This window comes from Mercurialis annua, linkage group LG2, assembly GCF_937616625.2.
Source record: "Mercurialis annua linkage group LG2, ddMerAnnu1.2, whole genome shotgun sequence".
NCBI lineage: Eukaryota > Viridiplantae > Streptophyta > Magnoliopsida > Malpighiales > Euphorbiaceae > Mercurialis > Mercurialis annua.
Window position 1 is genome coordinate 10,482,555 of NC_065571.1, and position 18,911 is coordinate 10,501,465.

Below are 18,911 nucleotides of genomic sequence, written 5' to 3' on the forward strand. Positions count from 1 at the left end.
GTTAAATCGTAATTGAATGGGTATGTGGCAAGAATAAATGCCACATGGATTGCTGGTAAAGGCTAGTTTTTTCCAGATCAGCAAACTTAACTTTGAAACACACTACCGTTAAATGGAGGGTTTATTTGTTCCGTTTTTGTAACGTTAGGGTCATTTTTGAGATTTGAAAAACATTAAGGGGCTAAATGAGATACATGGTAAACATTAGGGTCATTTTTGTACCTTCTCCCTTCATTAATTGTGTCAAATTTTTTAATTTTAGCACGACATAAATTTTAAATGAGTGAAACGATACGGCATGATTAATTAACACATTAAAATAAACGGATAATATAATTAACACAATTACACGATTAACAACACGACTAACACAATCCATTTGACATTTAAAAATATTTAAACCATAAAAATATAATTTTAACCTCAATTTATCAATTAATACTCTAAAATATTTAATATAATTTATTTTATTTATAAAATTAATATAATTATATTTAATTAATTTAATAATTTTATTTTTATTTTATAAAATTATAACTATTTTATTATGAATTCTATAATTTATAAACGGGTTAGGCGGATCAGATGGGTTCACAAATCAACCTGTGACACCATCTATTTATTTCATGTCATAAATAGGCCGACACATTTATGATACGAACCCACTAAATCTCGATCCGGATTTGCCAAATTGACGCGTTTGACGAATCGTGTTATCGTGTCGTGATCCATTTTAATACCCCTAAAAGTAGAAATATGAAATCCATGCAATCTAAGTGTTTCCGTACTTTTATTCCAATCCATTGTCTTTCACGCTAAAAATAATTCTTAACATATCCATATTACATATTTTTTCTAAGAAGTATTTTTTCATTTAATATTATTATAAATTTGCATACAAATTTCTACAAGTTTATATCTGTATTTATATTTAAACACATACATTCTTATTTAATGCAGTTTGTTTAGTTCAACTGTTATTTGTAGCCGGTTTCTGATATCTTTCAAGGATCGCGTTGTAGAGGAGGTCGATATACACAATGTAAAATATTGTCGTCATTTTTCGATCTTTTTCTTCCTTCCCGATTTTCATTATTATGAATTTTGCCCCTGATGGAAAGATGGATGGTCTTTTGAATCTTGTAAGTGAGATTGTGATCTTGTTTAATTTTATAGATTTTTTTTTTCTAAACATTCATAAGCCTTTTGAGTCATTAGATTTATAGCGCTTTATTCGTCTACTAAAATTTGCTCCATTTTCTAGTTATCCACGATCATTGTCAATGTTGGTGCATTGTCAATGTTGGTGATACGTACTTATTATCATGTTGATTGTCTGCGTTTGGCCCAGGGCAAGATGCATGGATCCCACTAGAGATTGGGTTGCAGGGCCAATTCCATCGGAAATCATCTTGATCAATAGATTTATTAGGTTCTTAGCTAAGCTTCTTAACTGAAGCTCTAAACTTTTCCCACAGACCGCGCCAAATTGATGGACTGTTGTTGGCAAATAATCGCAAGTGTACGATATTGCGCAAGTAATATAACTTGGAAGACCAAGTATCGATCCCACAGAGACAATGGACTTAATCACTAATTTCAAATATTCTTTAATCGGCTAGCAGAAAAATCAATAGAGTTTTGTAATTTAATTAAACTAATATAAACTGAAAACAAATAATAAAATAGGGTTTAAAACAGTAAGATTAAAAAGTTCAAGGATTGATAATCCCAATAAATAAGTAAAATTATGGAATAGGATTTCTTAGTGATTTTATCGCGAATCGAGCTATTCTAAAGCACCGAATCCCGCCCTCTCAAGCCTCAAAGATCCGAATAAAATTACAACATAATTAACTAACCAATTATTAACTCGCTCTCACGATATTAAAACTGAATTAAATAATCAAATTATAATTATGAAGCAAACTCAACGACTACCTAAATTCCAACCCGCTCTCACGGCGTTTTTCTCTAAGTTCTTAATTATCTATGTCTATTTAATTAACAATCTCTCAATTAGTTAACTAAACACAAACTCATGAACTAAGTAGCTAATTTAATTCAAGCAAAAAGATTAATAATTAAGACACGAATTAATATTAATCCATCCAATCCAAATAATTACCAATTTATAAGTTCATATCAACCCTCGAACAAGGGTTTTAGTTACACATATTAAAACTGAAACAAAACAAGAAGGATGATGAAGAAGAAAGCATAATTAAACAATAAATACCGGAGTTGTCAATTTCGGAAAGAATCGTCTTGATTAAACTTGAAATCTTCAACAATCGTCTTGCAGAAACTAATTATAAACTACTTATAAACTGCTGAGAAACAGAAAACTAAAACGCTAATCTAAGAGAAAATAATTAAAACTAATGTATTCTAAATTATTCTACATCTAAATTGAGTCTAGTACAAGGTCTTTATATAGTAGGAGAAGTTCCGGAGTCTTCTAATTCGTATTACAAATCAATTTGTAATAGGAATTGAAATTGTAATTTGAGGAGGAATTTCAGTCCAATTCAAAGTCTGCTGCACGTGTAATTCTCTTCTTTCCCGTTCGGGAAGCCATAGTTCCGTTTGTGACATGCCCAATTTTCTTCTTTCCCGAACGGGAAACCACAATTCCGTTCGAAAAAACTGCAGACCGAAAGCTTTGAGATTTGATTTCTTCTTGAGTCCCGAACGGGACAAGGCCTTCTCGTTCGGGACTCATGCTCATTCTGCATGGTTCCCATTCGTGAAACCTTTGTTTCGAACGGGAACATCCCCTTTTTTCCTTAATCTCGTTCGTGAAGTTCAATTCCTTCGTCCGCAAGCTACGCTTTTTACTCGTACACGCAATCCACCATAAATTTGCCCCAAATAGTCGTTTTTCACCTAATTTCCACTGAAACACTAACAAACACTATTAAACGTAAAAACGCCAAATAATGTATAAAAACAATACTACACATGATGAAAACCGAGTAAAATCGACCCTAAATATAGGAGTAAAATACTCCTATCAACTGTGAGCTCCAATTGACCGATATGACTTGCAAAATAAGATAGACGGTTAACCGTATGGTGGTTTGTCCGATTAACTCTCCGATGCTTAAATCAGTTTAGACTTGATGGGAGAAATAATATTATTAAAAATATGTGTAAAGGCATTATCTCAACTCCTTTTATAACAGTAAGATCTGATCTGATTGAGTTTTATAAGGAAAGAGATTTCTTTAAGGAATAAGTTTTGGAATAGGAAAGAAATTCCTACTTTCTAGCGAGATCTTATCTTTTTTCCTATGTAGGGAGGAGTCATGAACAATGATATCTTCCTATGTTGGTCTTTATTCTTGTTTAAGAGTATATCTCTTGATAGATCTAGAAGATCTGATATTTTAGATTCTCTTCTTAATAGTATAAGTGTATTTGTGTTTGAATATGAGTTGAGAGGATTATAATATAAGTTTTAGAATTAGAAAAAAGTAATTTCGGTAAAAAAGGCGGGACCTGGTAACTTAGGAACAGTATTTAGTACTACACTAGTTTAATAGGACTTCAGTCTTTTAAAGTTTGGCCTACTTTTAGAAGGATTCAGTTGTTATCTTAATTGGACGAGATTTATACAAATATACTCTTAGATAGGTGAATCTCAAGATTCGACCGTGTTGATACGTGTCGCCAGTTTACTTCAGGTTAAGTCTTGAGGTAGGCTTCTTTCGCCGAGCCCTTATAGAACTCGGTTCGTTATTATGATCGATATAAACGTGTTTCCATCAATACTAATAAATAGATTCACGAATATACATAATTTAAATTTTAGAGGTTGTAAGAAATAAATCTAAAAAATTCATATATAACTAAAACAATTTATGTTTTGTTGTCTTTGTATAGTCATATGTATTAGTTTATTTATATTATTAATTTTAATTTTAATTTTTCAGTTCTATATTTAAATAATATCAAATATAAATAACAAAAAATATAAAAAAAAATAACATGCAACAATTTCAAATTAAAATCATGATACATATCTATTAAAATATCACATTCAACAATTTCAGTTGTAAATTATAATTAATAAAAAAATGTTATAACATAATAAACTAGTAGTGGTGAAAAACGAACAAAGAATCAATATACCCCCTGAACTTGCACGAAATATCAAAAAAGTCATTCTCGCTGGTTTTGGTAAAACCAATCCGCAACTATGTCAAAGTGCATTAAATCAGCCCCTCTGACACAAAAACACCCAAATAAGAGATTGGAATTGCCTAATTTCAAAATTGAAACCCAATTAATTTTAATTTAACACTAACTAAATATAATTAAACATTTAATTAACTCAAATTAATTAAAAATCTAAAACCGTCACCGGCCACCCTAATCCACCATTGGTCATTCGAATCTGCCACCGGACACCTTACTCCCACCGCCATCCATCCTAATTCCACAGTCGGCCATTGTTCTCAGACAAAAACAGACCCATACGAGAACAGACACGATCTGTGCATCCTCAAAGAGGATAAATATATCAATTCTTTTATCCTCAAAGAAGATGAACCCAGATCGGTTCATCCTCTTTGAGGATGAATAATTGGGTTCATCCTCTTTGAGGATGAATAATTCTCATCCTTAAAAAATGGAGAATTTGTTTTAAAAAAATTGTTTGGTTTATAAAATTTAAAAGTATAAAATTTACAAATAAAAATTTGAATTTTTTAAATATTAATTTGTAAAATAAAATAAAATAAAAGATTATTTTAGTTTTTTTATATTTTTAAATGGAAAGTGTATTTCACTTATGAGCGTAAGAATAAAAAAGAGTTAATTTGATGCATTTTAACATACGTACGAGTTGATTTATATCAAAATCAACAATAATAATTTTTCAATATTTCATATTAAGTTGAAAGGGTGAATTGAGCTCTTTCGAAAAACCTCTCATACAAGTCTTTTTCTTTTGGCAAAAATACTTAAAACCCCCCCCCACCTTTGACTTTGTTTTCAATTGCACCACCGCGTAGGAGAATTTTCAATTACACCCTATTTAGGGTTTTCAGTTTTCGTCTGTACCCCAATTAACTAAAATGACCTCTTTTTATTTAGAAATAAGTTTAAATTAATCCTTCATATACTAATTTATTTGTTTTTTTTCAAATGAAAAAAATAATGATACAATCGCTCTATTTAGTTGGTTTTAATAATTTATTATTAAATTGATTAAATTATCAATTTTTTTTATTCTCGGGTACAGATGAAAACTGAAAACCCTAAATAGAGTGCAATTGAGAATTCTCCTAGGTGGTGGTGGAATTGAAAAAAAGTTCAAAGGTGTAGGAGTTTTCAGTATTTTTGCCTTTTCTTTTTTGTTCATTTGATTCAGTTTTTTTTTTCCAGTTTTTAATAATTTTATCTTTATTTTTGAATAAAGTTTCCTTTTTAGCCAATTTGATATAGATCTAGAAATAAATTTCTATCCTAATATCTTAATTTGGATTAGATCTGATCTAATCGAAATTAAGAGTAGTTTTTTTTTTCATTTTGGAAGATGAATTTTTTTTTCCGTTGCAAACGACTTGAATCTCTGCATTTAGAATCGCCATCTAACAACGGATTTCTAACTATGAACCAGAGGTGGTTCGAGTTTTGGAGTTGATCAATGAGAAAGGTGTTTCTGTGGATGTTGCTCTAACGGTGGCTCAAGCGATGCAGGACCATCGAGATCAATAATCACTTAGTATGAAACGTTCATAGATTAGACTCTTCTAGCACGTTGTGGAAGTTGTGCGAGCATTTTAATAAAATCAAGTCTAATTTTTTAGGGTGACCTGCTTGGTGGTTAGAAAAATCCTAGTCGATGACAGTAATTCCTATATTTCCACTCATGTAGTACTTTATTTCATTTTACCATATATAAAATCCATATGTATAGATATCATCATCTACACCCAGAAAGCCGTATGTTTTGGAAGAAGTTTGTACAGTTTGGGAAGAGGTATTGATTGATTAAAAAGAAGAATATACTTCAACCGATATGCCCTTAAACACGGCCATACATAACATAAAAGGCACACTTGAAAAGGGTGGACAATTAGCTATGTGGAGAAGTTGTTTATTTGTAATTTTTATTATTATTAATAAAAGAATTAACCTTTAAGAAAGAAAAACAAAAAGGTGATCAATGAAAAACTATTTTTTTTTTGGTAAGCCCATACACGAATCCGCAGCTTAGTAGGTCAAAACACCCATGAAAATTCAACATTCTCTTTTACAAGTTTTACCTTATAAAATTAATTGGTTAAGGAAAACAAATAAACTTTTCATCAACGGTAGTAATTATTTTTTCTACCATTTGTAATTTTAAATATTAGTATTCATTTACAATTAATTTAATTTTAATGTTGTAATTATAAAAAATACAAATAATATTTATATTTTAATACATTGATACGACAATTATACAAAGAGATGTACCATATTATGAAGCGCTCACATTATATTTTTATTCAATTATAAATAGTATTATATAAATATTTTATTTGACAAGTGTTCACGGAAATAAAAAAATCTATCAGATGTATATTTATATAATTACCATAGTAATATATCTTAATAAAAATATAAATTTATTAACATAATTATTTACTACTTTAAAATTTTAATTTAAGTATATTTTAATAATGGCTGAAGATAATATAGATTTTCAAGTATTAAAAAAATTCACTTGAAGTTTAAAAATGTAAATTAAGTTACATTTCATTGATATTATCTTCAAATTTATAATATATCATTTTGAAGTTTAAATATTATTAAATTTATAGATTTTTAGTTTAATTTTACCTACTTTGTAAAAAAAATTCTTTCTAATTTAATTATAAATTGAAAAACAAATTACTCAAAAAACCCCTAGTTAATCATAATTAACAGTTTAATACTATTTATTTTAAAATTCTACTTAATGATTCATACTTTTGATTTTATTAACTATTAGATTCGTCCGTTAATTCTGACATTTACTTTTAAACCATTTGATATTCTATTTCCAATTTTGTTAACGATTTAGTCCTTCATTTTAATTTTTTTTAATGAATAAACTTTACTTTCAAACAATTTAGTATCTCACTTTTAAACGATTTGTTATCTCACTTTTAATTATGTTAACGATTTACTATCTCAAATTAACAGAAGGACTTAATAATTAACATATTTTTTTGATCTTAGGAATTAATAAAATTAAAAGTAAAAAACCACAAGTGTTTTTTTTAAATAAGAGATATCAAGCTGTTAATTATTATATATAGGAAGAAGGTACAAAAATGATCCTAATGTTTACTCTAAATCTCACTTGGCCCCTTTATGTTTTTTGAATCTCAGTTAGGACCCTCATGTTGCCACCGAAGTAGGAAAATGACCCTATGTCTTAAAAATTGAAATTTAGACTCTTTTGTTAGAAAGGGTTAAATTTTAAATGAGGGTCATCTTTGCACATTTTAATTCATTGAGGTCATTTTTGCACCTCAGTGGAAACATTACGGTCATTTATGTACCTTTCGGCTGATTTATATCAAAAAATTAATCTTTTGAACATTTATTACAAATTTTCACGTTAATATTTTACCAATCAATATTTTTTTTAAATTCTCGACCTTTATTGTTTTTACTTCATTTAGTATCCATGAAATTAGAGATGAGCAAACATTAAACCAAACCTAACCGAGATTAAAGTGAATTGATTAGTGGTTAATATGGTTCGATTGGACTTATGAAAATTTTAGTTTTAGGTTGTGATTTGGTTTCACAGTTCGGTTTACCTAACCAAAAACAAACTTCCACACACACACACACATCAAAACGATATATATGAGTTTTCGTTTTTTTTTTGGATTAGGTTCAGTGAACTTAGCCATAAAACCAAAACTGAAATTCTAAACACAACCAATTCATATTAACCACTAATCAATCCACTTTCAATCTCAATAAAATTTGGTTCGGTATTTGCTCACTTTTAATTTCGTGAATATAAATAGAATAAAAATAATAAAGGTCAAAAATTTAAAGAAAGTTATTTGATTGGTGAATATTTAAATGGAAAAATTTATAATAAAGGTTTGAAATTTATTATTTTGATATAAATAATCAAAAAATACATAAATGACCCAAATGTTGCCACTGAGGTGCTAAAATGATCCTAATAATTTAAAAGGTGCGAAATGACCCTCAGGCGTCAGTTTAACGGTGAAATTTAACCCCGTCTAACAGAGGGGTCTAATATTCAATTTTCAAGATATTAAGGTCATTTTCGCACTTCGTTGGCAACATAAGAGTTCTAATTGAGATCCGAAAAACATAAAAAGATCAAGTAAAATTTTAGATAAACAATAGGGTCACTTTTGTACCTTATTCCTTATATATATATATATATACATATATATATATATATATATATATATATATATATAAGGATTTTATAATAATTTACTCGTCTGGGAGCTTTGGCCTGGTTGGCAAAGCTCCTAAGACATCCTTCCGAGATCCTGGGTTCGACCCAGATCTCAAGAGCCAGTGGGTTGATTTAAAAAAGAAATGTATATAACCACAACTAACTCCCGCTAATCCCCGCTAACAAGTAAAGTAGGTCTATCTTTGGCAAAAAAAATAATAATAATTTACTCTAAATTAAAATTTAGATAATTATAAAAATTTCAGATATTATCACTATTCACTAATAAAAGCGGTCGGCGCGTTTCTCCGTTAACGCTGTCCAATAACGACTCATGCTTTCTCAGAAACCTCATCATACATCCATACTCGTTTCCGTTAACATTCCGTTTCGTATTTAATAATATTAATATCTCTCTCCATATATAAACTCAGGCCTTGGCTCCTTCTTCCTTCCAAGCTCTGTAATCATTTCTCCTCTCAATTGAAAACTTTTACCTTAATTAACCCGAAAAGACTTCAACTTTTGTATTTGTCTTACTACCCAAGAAATTCTGTCTCTTTTCAGGTAATTCTTAACACTTAAGTTTCATTTCTTGATTGTTTGGCTTTTTGGGTACTTGAAAGTGTTTGTTTTTATTGAATATTGTTGAATTATTGTATGCTTAAATGTATGATGAGTTGTTGAAATAGTATTTACTGACAACCATGGATAGGTTTTGGTTGCTTAATGATTATTCCCGTTTATTAAATTTTCAATTTGAAGAAATGTTTAGTTTATGGGTTTTATGTTGATTGATTTTAGGATTATTTGATTTGCTTAAGATTTGATGATCATGGCTTTACTTAAAGATGTCTCTTACCTTAAGTACTAAGGTAGCACGGAAACGGACACGGGAAACAGGATACTTGGATACGGACAAAGAAAAACGGCTTAAATTTAAAGTTACCTATAGTAAAATTGAAGTTTATGTCCGAAACATCAAGTGTCCGATATGTTTCCGAAACGGAAAACATTTGATTTGCTTGATGATCATGGCTTTACTTAAACATGTCTCTTCCCTTAAGTACTAGGTAGCACGGACACGGGCTCGGGGAAACATGATACTTGGATACAAACACAGGGAAACGGTTTAAATTTAAGGTTTTCCAAATTAAAATTGAAGTTTCGTGTCTGAAACGCTAAGTGTCGGATATGTTTAAGGAACGGAAAACATTGATCGAGTGAAAGTATCTGTTCTACCTAGCTTAAGTATACTTCATGTCAGTGTATTTGCTTCTTGTCCCAAAAGTTGAATTTAAATTAATTAAGATTTTTATTTGCAGGCTACTATTGGTTTGATAAACTACACACAATCTTATAATTTTGCCCTGAAGATTAAAAACTCTGCTGGTAATTTACAACATAGGGGAACAGCTGATTGTAGCATGGAATCACAGCCCATTTTTGGATACGGCAGTGTAACGGGTGCAGGACTATCTCATTCATCTCCTTCAATACCTAATAGACTTTTCGGGTCCTTGAAATTTTCTATTGGAAACTCACCTAGCTCACCGTTGTCGAATCAGTTTGATTGTGATATCCTTACTGCATTGAGTGACAGCCAGGAGCAGTATAGTTCTACTGAGAATCTTTCTGGAGCCAGCCCTTCTTGCAACTCTTTGAATAGTTATTTTAATCGCCCAAGCCCTTCATTTTTGCAAGATGTAAATTCTAACCAGAATATACAGCACGCACTTCTGCAACTAGAGACTGATTTGATGGGGCCAGACGACGATGTAGACATAAGTACGCCTGATACTACTATGGGGGAAAGTAGCAGACAGACGCCAGGGGAAAGAAGTAGGGCCTGGAGCCAGGAGCGACAGGGTTCTCGGGCAGTTCAGTCTCAGCCATCCTATGTATCTAGGCCTAGGCAATCTGGTGATGATGCTTATGGTGAAAAACATCAGAAAGAGTCCGAAGAAGCAAATTTATTGCTAAATATCCCACCGGGTAATTTGAAACAGTTGCTCATTGCATGTGCTAAAGCAATTTCTGAAAACAACATGAATGAATTTGGTAGGTTGATTGAAAAGGCTAAAGCTGCAGTGTCTATTAGTGGAGAGCCAATTCAGCGTCTTGGTGCATACTTGGTAGAAGGCTTGATAGCGAGGAAGGAATCATCGGGGAATAACATTTACCATTCGCTTAGGTGTAGAGAGCCTGAAAGCAAGGATTTGCTTTCGTACATGCAGATCCTCTACGAAATCTGTCCTTACCTCAAATTTGGGTACATGGCAGCTAATGGAGCCATAGCTGACGCTTGCAAGAATGAGAACCGCATCCATATTATCGACTTCCAAATCGCTCAGGGGACACAATGGATAACACTACTTCAAGCTCTTGCAGCGAAGCCAGGTGGAGCTCCCCATGTTCGCATTACAGGTATTGATGACCCAGTTAATAAACATGCTCGTGGTGGTAATGGGTTAGAAGTGGTTCACGGACGATTAGCTGCAATCTCTGAGAAATTTAATATCCCCATCGAGTTCCACGGGGTGCCGGTTTTTGCTCCAGATGTCACACCAGCCATGCTTGATGTGAGGCCGGGTGAAGCTTTGGCTGTAAACTTCCCGTTGCAGCTTCACCACACTCCCGATGAGAGTGTCGATGTAAGCAATCCAAGAGACGGGCTTCTGCGAATGGTGAAGTCACTTAACCCAAAGGTGGTAACTTTGGTGGAGCAAGAATCAAATACAAACACAACCCCTTTCCTAACTAGGTTTATAGAAACTCTCGACTTCTACTTGGCTATGTTCGAGTCCATAGACGTGACACTGCCACGGGACAGAAAGGAGCGGATTGGTGTGGAGCAGCACTGTTTAGCCAAAGATATCGTCAACATTATTGCTTGCGAGGGTAAAGAAAGAGTGGAGCGCCACGAGCTGTTTGGCAAGTGGAAGTCTAGGCTGACCATGGCTGGGTTCCGACAATACCCTTTAAGTTCATATGTTAACTCTGTAATAAGGAGCTTACTGAGGTGCTACTCGGAACATTACACACTCATCGAAAAGGATGGAGCTATGCTATTGGGGTGGAAGAACAGAAATTTAGTATCTGCTTCCGCATGGCATTGATTTCACAGCAGCTAGAGATGTTTGTAGCAATAACTTCGAAGCTCGATAACCTGTGTTGGAAAATGATAAAACTGTCATGGCAGCAATAGGAGGGTTGAAAGATGTAGTATTTGGTAGTCATGTAATTCTGTTTAAATATTTAATTTAATGATTTTTTTAATTCTGTAAAGAGTTGTGTATTCTATAAATAGAATATGTATTCTGTTCTGTAATTGCTGTTCAGTGTGCACAGGATGCATTCTGGGTTTTCTCTTCCAGATGCAGTAATAGATCGTTTGATTTGCAGAAAAATTGTTTGTTACATATTTTTCTCCGGTTCCGTGACCGGTGATCTTGAAATAAAAATAAATTTAGATGCTTGACATGATGTTTCTTCACTAGTTAATTGCAGTTAAAAGAGTTAAACTTGTATGCACAGCTGAGCTGATTAGAGGATGAGTTTGTTTGTTGCCTTAGAAATTAAGGTGATTTCAATCACAGTTTGTAAGAGAACAAAATAATACCTAAGGGATTAAATGCAGACAAAAAAAAGTTCACTTGAACATGAGAGGTAATGTTCCGCAAGTTCATACCATTTATTGTAAATGAAAAATATAGATTAAAAGAGTTTAAATAAATTTAAATTAGTATAGACTTTTCGTTTGTAATGAATGTTATAAATTTCACGAAAATAGTTTTTCATATTAAAATGAAATAGAGAGGATTCTAATCCCAAATAATCAATACATCTAGAGTCTAATTATTTGGTGAAATTCCAACGATTAGATTGTCTTTAACACAGTTCCGCACCACGAATGTATATTTAATTTGAGTTTGAAGCCTTAAAAAGTATAAGCTCATTTTACCTTGTACATTTAATTAATCAAATGAGATTGCTAATAATTTAAATTAAACATTTAGATCATAAAAGTGCAGATACCTATATAGTTCAGGTAAGACTCTAATAATTATCTCTATCACTTGAGATGATTTATCCAAGACAGTCTAATCCAAACACATATACAACATGAAAAATATAAATCGAATTGGTCAATTTTATTATATTTCTTTTATAGACTAAAATACTACAAAAATTTATTTTTTACAATCTATTTGTGTGTTAATTAACAGATAAAAATACAATATAAAAATTATAGTAAAATATGTTATTGGAGTGTACATATTTTTTTTTAATAATTAGAAAGGGGGAGCATTTGTAGGAAGAATTGAACTCACGACTTAACAGTTTGCTGTTTAGCACTTATACCATTTGGGCTATAATTATTTCCTATTCTATTAGGCAACAATATTTCTCAAAAATGTGAGAAATGTGCAAGCACCATCGAACTGTAGCTGGTTCGAGGCACTCCTCGTTTATACAATTCCATGCATTTCTAATATTCTTCCGAAACAATTTCACTTTCTCTTCTTCAAATTCACCCTATTGATTTGTGTAGAATTCGACTGTTGAAGTAACATGTGTTTTTGTTTGCTCAAATTTATATATCCATATACAAAAATTTATAAACTTTTAGAAAAAGATTATAAATATTAAAATATTCAAAAAGCAATTTAAAATTTAATCGTTATGTGAATTTCTTGAAAACTATAAATATTATAATTTAAATATATAAAGTATATTTTTGATAAAATAAATATTTAATCAAATTTAAAATTACACCAAATGTAATGAAATTGTAGCCTTTGACAAAAAAATAAAATAAAAATTTTATCTTATTTTATTTAAATAAATTTAACATCTAACTTTTATGAAAGAGGATATAAAAATTTATACATTAATTAAAATTCATTTAAAAATAAAACGAATTTAGAATCAATTGTCAGAAATGGGCTGGTATACTGCCCACCAGGCTGAGTCTGGGTTGGTGTATAGCCCACCAGGTTAAGATTTCAATCGCCCATCCGTCTTCTTCCTCGCAAATACAGAAAAAACTGTTAAACCCTAATTCAAACAATTAAACGGAAAGCAAAACAATAAACATGGTGAAAGTCACACCTTAAGCAGCAGGAAAAAGTTTAATCAGTAAAAAATGGGGAAATTCCGACCTTCACTGACAACAACTTCACTAATCAAAAAACCAAACCCATCTGAAAAACCCCATCACTTTCCCAAGAAAATTAACAAATTTTCCCAGGAAACCCTCCAAACAACCCACCATAAAAAACCAATCTTTCAGTCTCCACATCTCAATGAAGCTAAAAAACTCTTCAATTCCTTCATTTCCACTACAAACGTCCCACTAGACCTCCGTTTCCACAACTCTTTTCTCCAATCCTACACTTCAATCTCCACCATTGATGATTCCATCTCTCTTCTCCACCACATGATCAAATCTCTCCCTTCCCTCACCCCCAACTTATCCACCTATCATATTTTGCTATCCCAATCCTGCAAAACACCTGATCCTACCCTCTCCCCAGTTCACCAAATTCTCAATCTTATGGTAAATAATGGGCTTAATCCAACTCAAGGCACTGTTGATATTGTTGTTAGATCACTTTGTTCGGTCGGTAGAGAAGATGAAGCTGTTCATTTGCTCAAAGAATTGGCGGTAAAGCATTCGAAGCCGGATACTTTTACGTATAATTTTCTTGTTAAGTGTTTGTGCAAGTGTAGAGCTTTGAGTAGTGTTTATAGTTTTATTGATGAAATGAGGAGTCAATTTGATTTGAAACCTGATCTTGTTACTTATACTATATTGATTGACAGTGTTTGTAATTCGAAGAATCTTCGAGAGGCTATGAAGCTGTTGAGCATGTTAAAAGAGTGCGGGTTTAAGCCGGATTGTTTCGTTTATAATACGATTATGAAAGGGTATTGTATGATGGGTAGAGGGAGTGAGGCTATTGAGGTTCTTAAGAAAATGAAAGAGGAGGATGTTGAGCCTGATCTTGTTACTTACAATACTTTGATTTTTGGGTTGTCGAAAGGTGGGAGGATTCCGGAAGCGAAAATGTATTTTCGAATTATGGTCGAATTGGGTCATTTTCCTGATGCTGTTACTTATACTTCGTTGATGAATGGATTATGTAGAAAAGGGGATGCGTTAGGTGCACTGGCAATGCTGGAGGAGATGGAAAAGAAAGGTTGTAGTCCAAATTCGTGCACATATAATACATTGCTTCATGGGCTGTGCAAGGGTAGATTGTTGGAGAAAGGGATTGAGTTGTATAAAGCCATGAAAGAAGACGGTATGCAGCTCGACACGGCTTCTTATGCAACGTTTGTGAGGTCTCTTTGTAGGGAGGGCAAGGTTGCAGAGGCTTATGAGGTGTTTGATTATGCATTGGAAAGTAAGAGTTTAAATGAAGTTGCCGCTTACACTACATTGGAGAGTACGCTGAAGTGGCTGCGGAATGCCAGAGAGCGAGGGCTCGCTGTCTAACATGTATGTTTCACATTTGATTCTCAATTCTTGTGTTAGGAAATTGTCAGTTGATCTTTGTTATGATAAACTTGTAATCTCTTTAGCTGATTGGCTGAAAAAATAATCATTATCAACCTTTACATTGTAGAAGTAAGGTAGATCATATCTAAAGGAAATATATTTTTGGAGTATAATGTTAAACTATACTCTTATGCTGGAAATAATTGCAAATTGAGCTGAGATAAATTAATAACATGTCACTGATATGAGGATGGCACATTTTGTTTTCATTTTAATATCCCTTGGCGTTTAATTCTATTATTTGGAAATCAATTGCTCACTAAAAGGACTCCCTAGGATAGTAAATTACTTTGTTTTAATACTTCTTTTTCAGCTTCGAGTCATATGATTTATTGTTTCATCAATTGATCTCCTTGAGGACCAATATCGACTCTTATACTTTAATATGGCTGATTTTCCTAGGTGTTTTATTTCCACTGCTTAATTCCATTGCTTTTAGCTCTGTGCTTGTATGTAGATTTGTCTACTGTTATAAGAGGATTACGATGTTACAGCCTCCAAAATCTTTTCCTCATGTCTATCAATAATTTTTCTGTATCATCTCAATACTTTCTTCTTTTTAGTTGTGTATAGCAATCTTATTCTGTTGTTTAATGCAGACTTCCTAGTTCCTATGCACTTTTGCAATATGAGTAGTTTAGTAGATTGGTTGAAAGTTGGTAGAATCTACTAGAACTTGTGAGCTTACTACAGCTTTTGAAGGAGATGTCTATGTTTTTTCTGCTATTACTCCCATTGAGGACATGTTCTGATTTATCTATTTTCTCGCTGTTTTTATTTCGTTTCATGTTTAATTTTAATTTCAGATGACGCCCTTCTTTCACTCGTAAACCTTGAAATTGAGAATTATGGGAAATCATTATCCAAAGTAAAGTTTACTGTGGGACATATTGTAATGCTGCAGTTTTACTAGCAAGTGTTATATTACTTTTAGATTTTGTGCTAGATACTGGCTAAATTTTGTGCTAGATACTGGCTAAATTTTGTGCTAGATACTGGCTGGTAAGTGTTAAATTGCAGCGTAGGAGCAGCGTAGGAGCAGCGAACGGTCTCTAACCTCCGAATTTCTGATGGCAGCCCGGGCTAAAGCCTATCCAGGCCTACAAGTAGTTCCGCCCCTAGATGTGATCGCTGAAGAATTTGACTGAGCTTATTCATAGAAGCCTTGTTCAAGTAGCTAGAGGATGTCGAATCCCTTTGTATTGTGGGAGCTGAGTTTTCGTCAATTTTCTGTTGAGAATTATAGAAGTTTGAAAGCCGAAAACTCAAACTAATTCTTTCATTCTTTAATGGTCGAGGTTAAAGGAGGATCCTTTGCAGTTCAAACATTGTCTAACCTTCTTATTTTAGCGTTTTGTATCTAAGGGTAATCTTTTAGAGTTTTTTTTAGTAAGTGGATGTCTAATTTTTACCGAAGCTGTCTGTAACCTCGCGAATGAGTTTCCTTGAGTTTTTGATCTCCAGAACATTTCAGATTCGAAAAATGCAATTTTTTTTTCAAAACCTCTGTTTCCTAGGTCATGAATTTGGTAAAATGGAGCAGATACCACTTGTCCTACTTCATACAAGATTAAAGGAGAAAGCTAGATATGATATCTACAAGCTTGTTGATTCCGAGGTAGTTGAGAATTGACATAAAAAAAACCTGAAATTAAAATACCAAAATTAAAAACACTAGAAGGCTAAAAATATTGAAATTATTAACAGAACTTCCATAAAATTCAAATTGTTGAACAATGACCTCAGTTTATAACTTACAATTTGAACAGAGGATCATTTCACCCCCTCAACTTGGCAAAAAATATAAAAAAAGTCCAAATTCGTAAAACCGGATCACTTTTTTCCTGTACTAAGCAAAATCGGATCGGTTTCACCCCTCCTCTACCTTTGCGCACTCTCACATGTATTTGAAACACTCTCTTAAAAAAATAGTATAAAGTCCAAAATAGTCCTTATTTTTCTTATAATTCTCCAAATTGGTGAGGGGTTTGGAGGCGGCCGGCGGTGAGGGGTTTGGAGGTGGCGAACGGTGAGAGGGTTTCGGAGGTGGTTGATTGTGGATTAGGATGGCTGGCGGAGGTCGAAATGGAGTGGAGAGGGAATCGAAATAGAGGCGGGTTAATGAAAATTAATTTAATTTAAATTAAATAATATTAAATTAAGTTTAATTAGGTTTAGTATAATTAGGCTTAATTTGTATTAAATTTGGTTAAAATGGAGGGCTAACTTAATCCGGTTTTGATAATTGAGGGAGATGGTTATCTTACTCTCTTTGGGTTGATTCGATACGTTTTTGCTTGTTCAGGGGAAAAGTGATTCACTTGTACAAACTTGGGTTTTTTTTGATATTTCGTGCCAAATTGAAGGTGTGAAATGATCCTTTGTTCCTTACAATTTACAAGTTATATATCCCACATCGGAGACAGAAGGAAATGTCTTGCATGCAATACTCTATAATTAGAATCACAGTACAACTTTACAAATTGCCTTAAACCAATGAGTAAGGAAAACAATGCGAGCGGTGAGAGCTGCTCGCTGCGCTTGTAGCGTAAGAAATTTTGGAGGGTAATAGGCTGGCCAAGTGTAGACGCTGCTTACTTTCGCAGAACTCGCTTGTGCGGGCCTCCCTTTAAAAAGGACCCATCCCCAAACCTAATTTTAATATTTTTGTTAATTAATTTCAGTTTGATTACGTTAATAAGCAATTTTATGTTCAAAAAGAAAGATGCAGTTTAATTTTTAGTCAGATACCGGAAGTAAAGTTTATTGCTGTAATTCATAGTTTTTGCATTTTCTAAAGTTTCTATGTAAATAATTACAACGGATCAGGCCTCAACGTTTGCCCTTGCGAACATAAAAAAATTTAATTTGCCGCGTCCCTTCCATACCCGCATACAGTTCCCCGTATTCAGATCCATATTGGTGCTTATAGTTGGCACTGAATGTTGTATTGATGTATCACTGTATGACAATCCTACAACAGAATGCCATTGTTAAGGACCATGATAGAGCAATTTCAACAAGGAACATTGCAGCCTGCATTTGACGGAATTGACACAATAGATATTTGGTGGAGAAGCGGTATGTGATAGTTTTCGATGATGTTTGGAGAACTGATTTCTGGATATATGTAAAGAATGCTTTACCTGGCAATGTTGATGAATTGTCGGGTGCACGATCTGATGTGGGAGATTATTCTTTCTCAGTCAAAAGAATTAAGCTTCCATCAATTTATGACAGAATAAAGAACATTCTCAAACCTTACCTTTTGATATGAACTAACGGCCTTTTCCTAAGTTCAAGAAAATACACTTCGATACCATAGTTACAAGCTTCGTGATTCTGACTTGTTTAAACGCTTGGTGAGCATTGAGTAATTTTTTTTGTATCATCACAATACTTTTTTTTAGTTGTCTATAGCAATCTTATTCTGTTGTTTAATGCAGACTTCCTATGCACTTTTGCAATATGAGTAATTTAGCGGATTGGTCATTTCTAAAATCAGAAGGTTACTAGAACTTGTGAGCTTACTACAACTTTTGAAGGGAGTAACTTGTAAGTGTTAAATTAATTTTATATTTTGTGCTAGTGACTGACTAAATTAAGTACATGCCACTGAAAGGAGAATTGCACCTTCCATACTAAATATTTGCTTAGCATATAGTTGGTCGTGTTGTGATACAATACAATGAGCTGTAACTCTATTATTTGTGAAGCAATTGTTCACTAGAGGTGCTCTCTAGATAAGTAAACACTTAACTTTAAGGTAATCTTTGAGTTCTTGAATCAAATGATAAATAATGGTAACTACGTACATTATTATGTAATTTGATTAGTGCTTTAATCATGCATCGTAGTTACACTGCTTTTGCTTCTGCTTTCTTCAATCTTGTACCTTAAAATAAG

At 32.7% G+C, this 18,911-nt stretch overlaps 2 protein-coding genes and 1 non-coding gene across 3 annotated transcripts; all 3 read left to right on the forward strand.

The window, feature by feature from the left end:
* Window positions 1–8,767: 8,767 nt before the first annotated feature.
* Window positions 8,768–11,915, forward strand: LOC126670317 (chitin-inducible gibberellin-responsive protein 1-like). The gene is made up of 2 exons (XM_050364020.2): window positions 8,768–9,004; window positions 9,763–11,915. The coding sequence occupies exon 2, from the start codon at window positions 9,865–9,867 to the stop codon at window positions 11,554–11,556; it is 1,692 nt and encodes a 563-aa protein (XP_050219977.1). The 5' UTR covers window positions 8,768–9,004; window positions 9,763–9,864; the 3' UTR covers window positions 11,557–11,915.
* A 1,583-nt stretch (window positions 11,916–13,498) lies between these two features.
* On the forward strand, window positions 13,499–16,398 carry LOC126670631 (pentatricopeptide repeat-containing protein At2g17670). The gene is made up of 2 exons (XM_050364405.2): window positions 13,499–14,945; window positions 16,083–16,398. Exon 1 carries the CDS (start codon window positions 13,587–13,589, stop codon window positions 14,940–14,942), a length of 1,356 nt encoding a protein of 451 aa, XP_050220362.1. The 5' UTR covers window positions 13,499–13,586; the 3' UTR covers window positions 14,943–14,945; window positions 16,083–16,398.
* A 1,090-nt stretch (window positions 16,399–17,488) lies between these two features.
* On the forward strand, window positions 17,489–17,635 carry LOC126670875 (U12 minor spliceosomal RNA). The gene has a single exon (XR_007638865.1). It is a non-coding gene; the product is annotated as a U12 minor spliceosomal RNA (small nuclear RNA).
* Window positions 17,636–18,911: the final 1,276 nt, after the last annotated feature.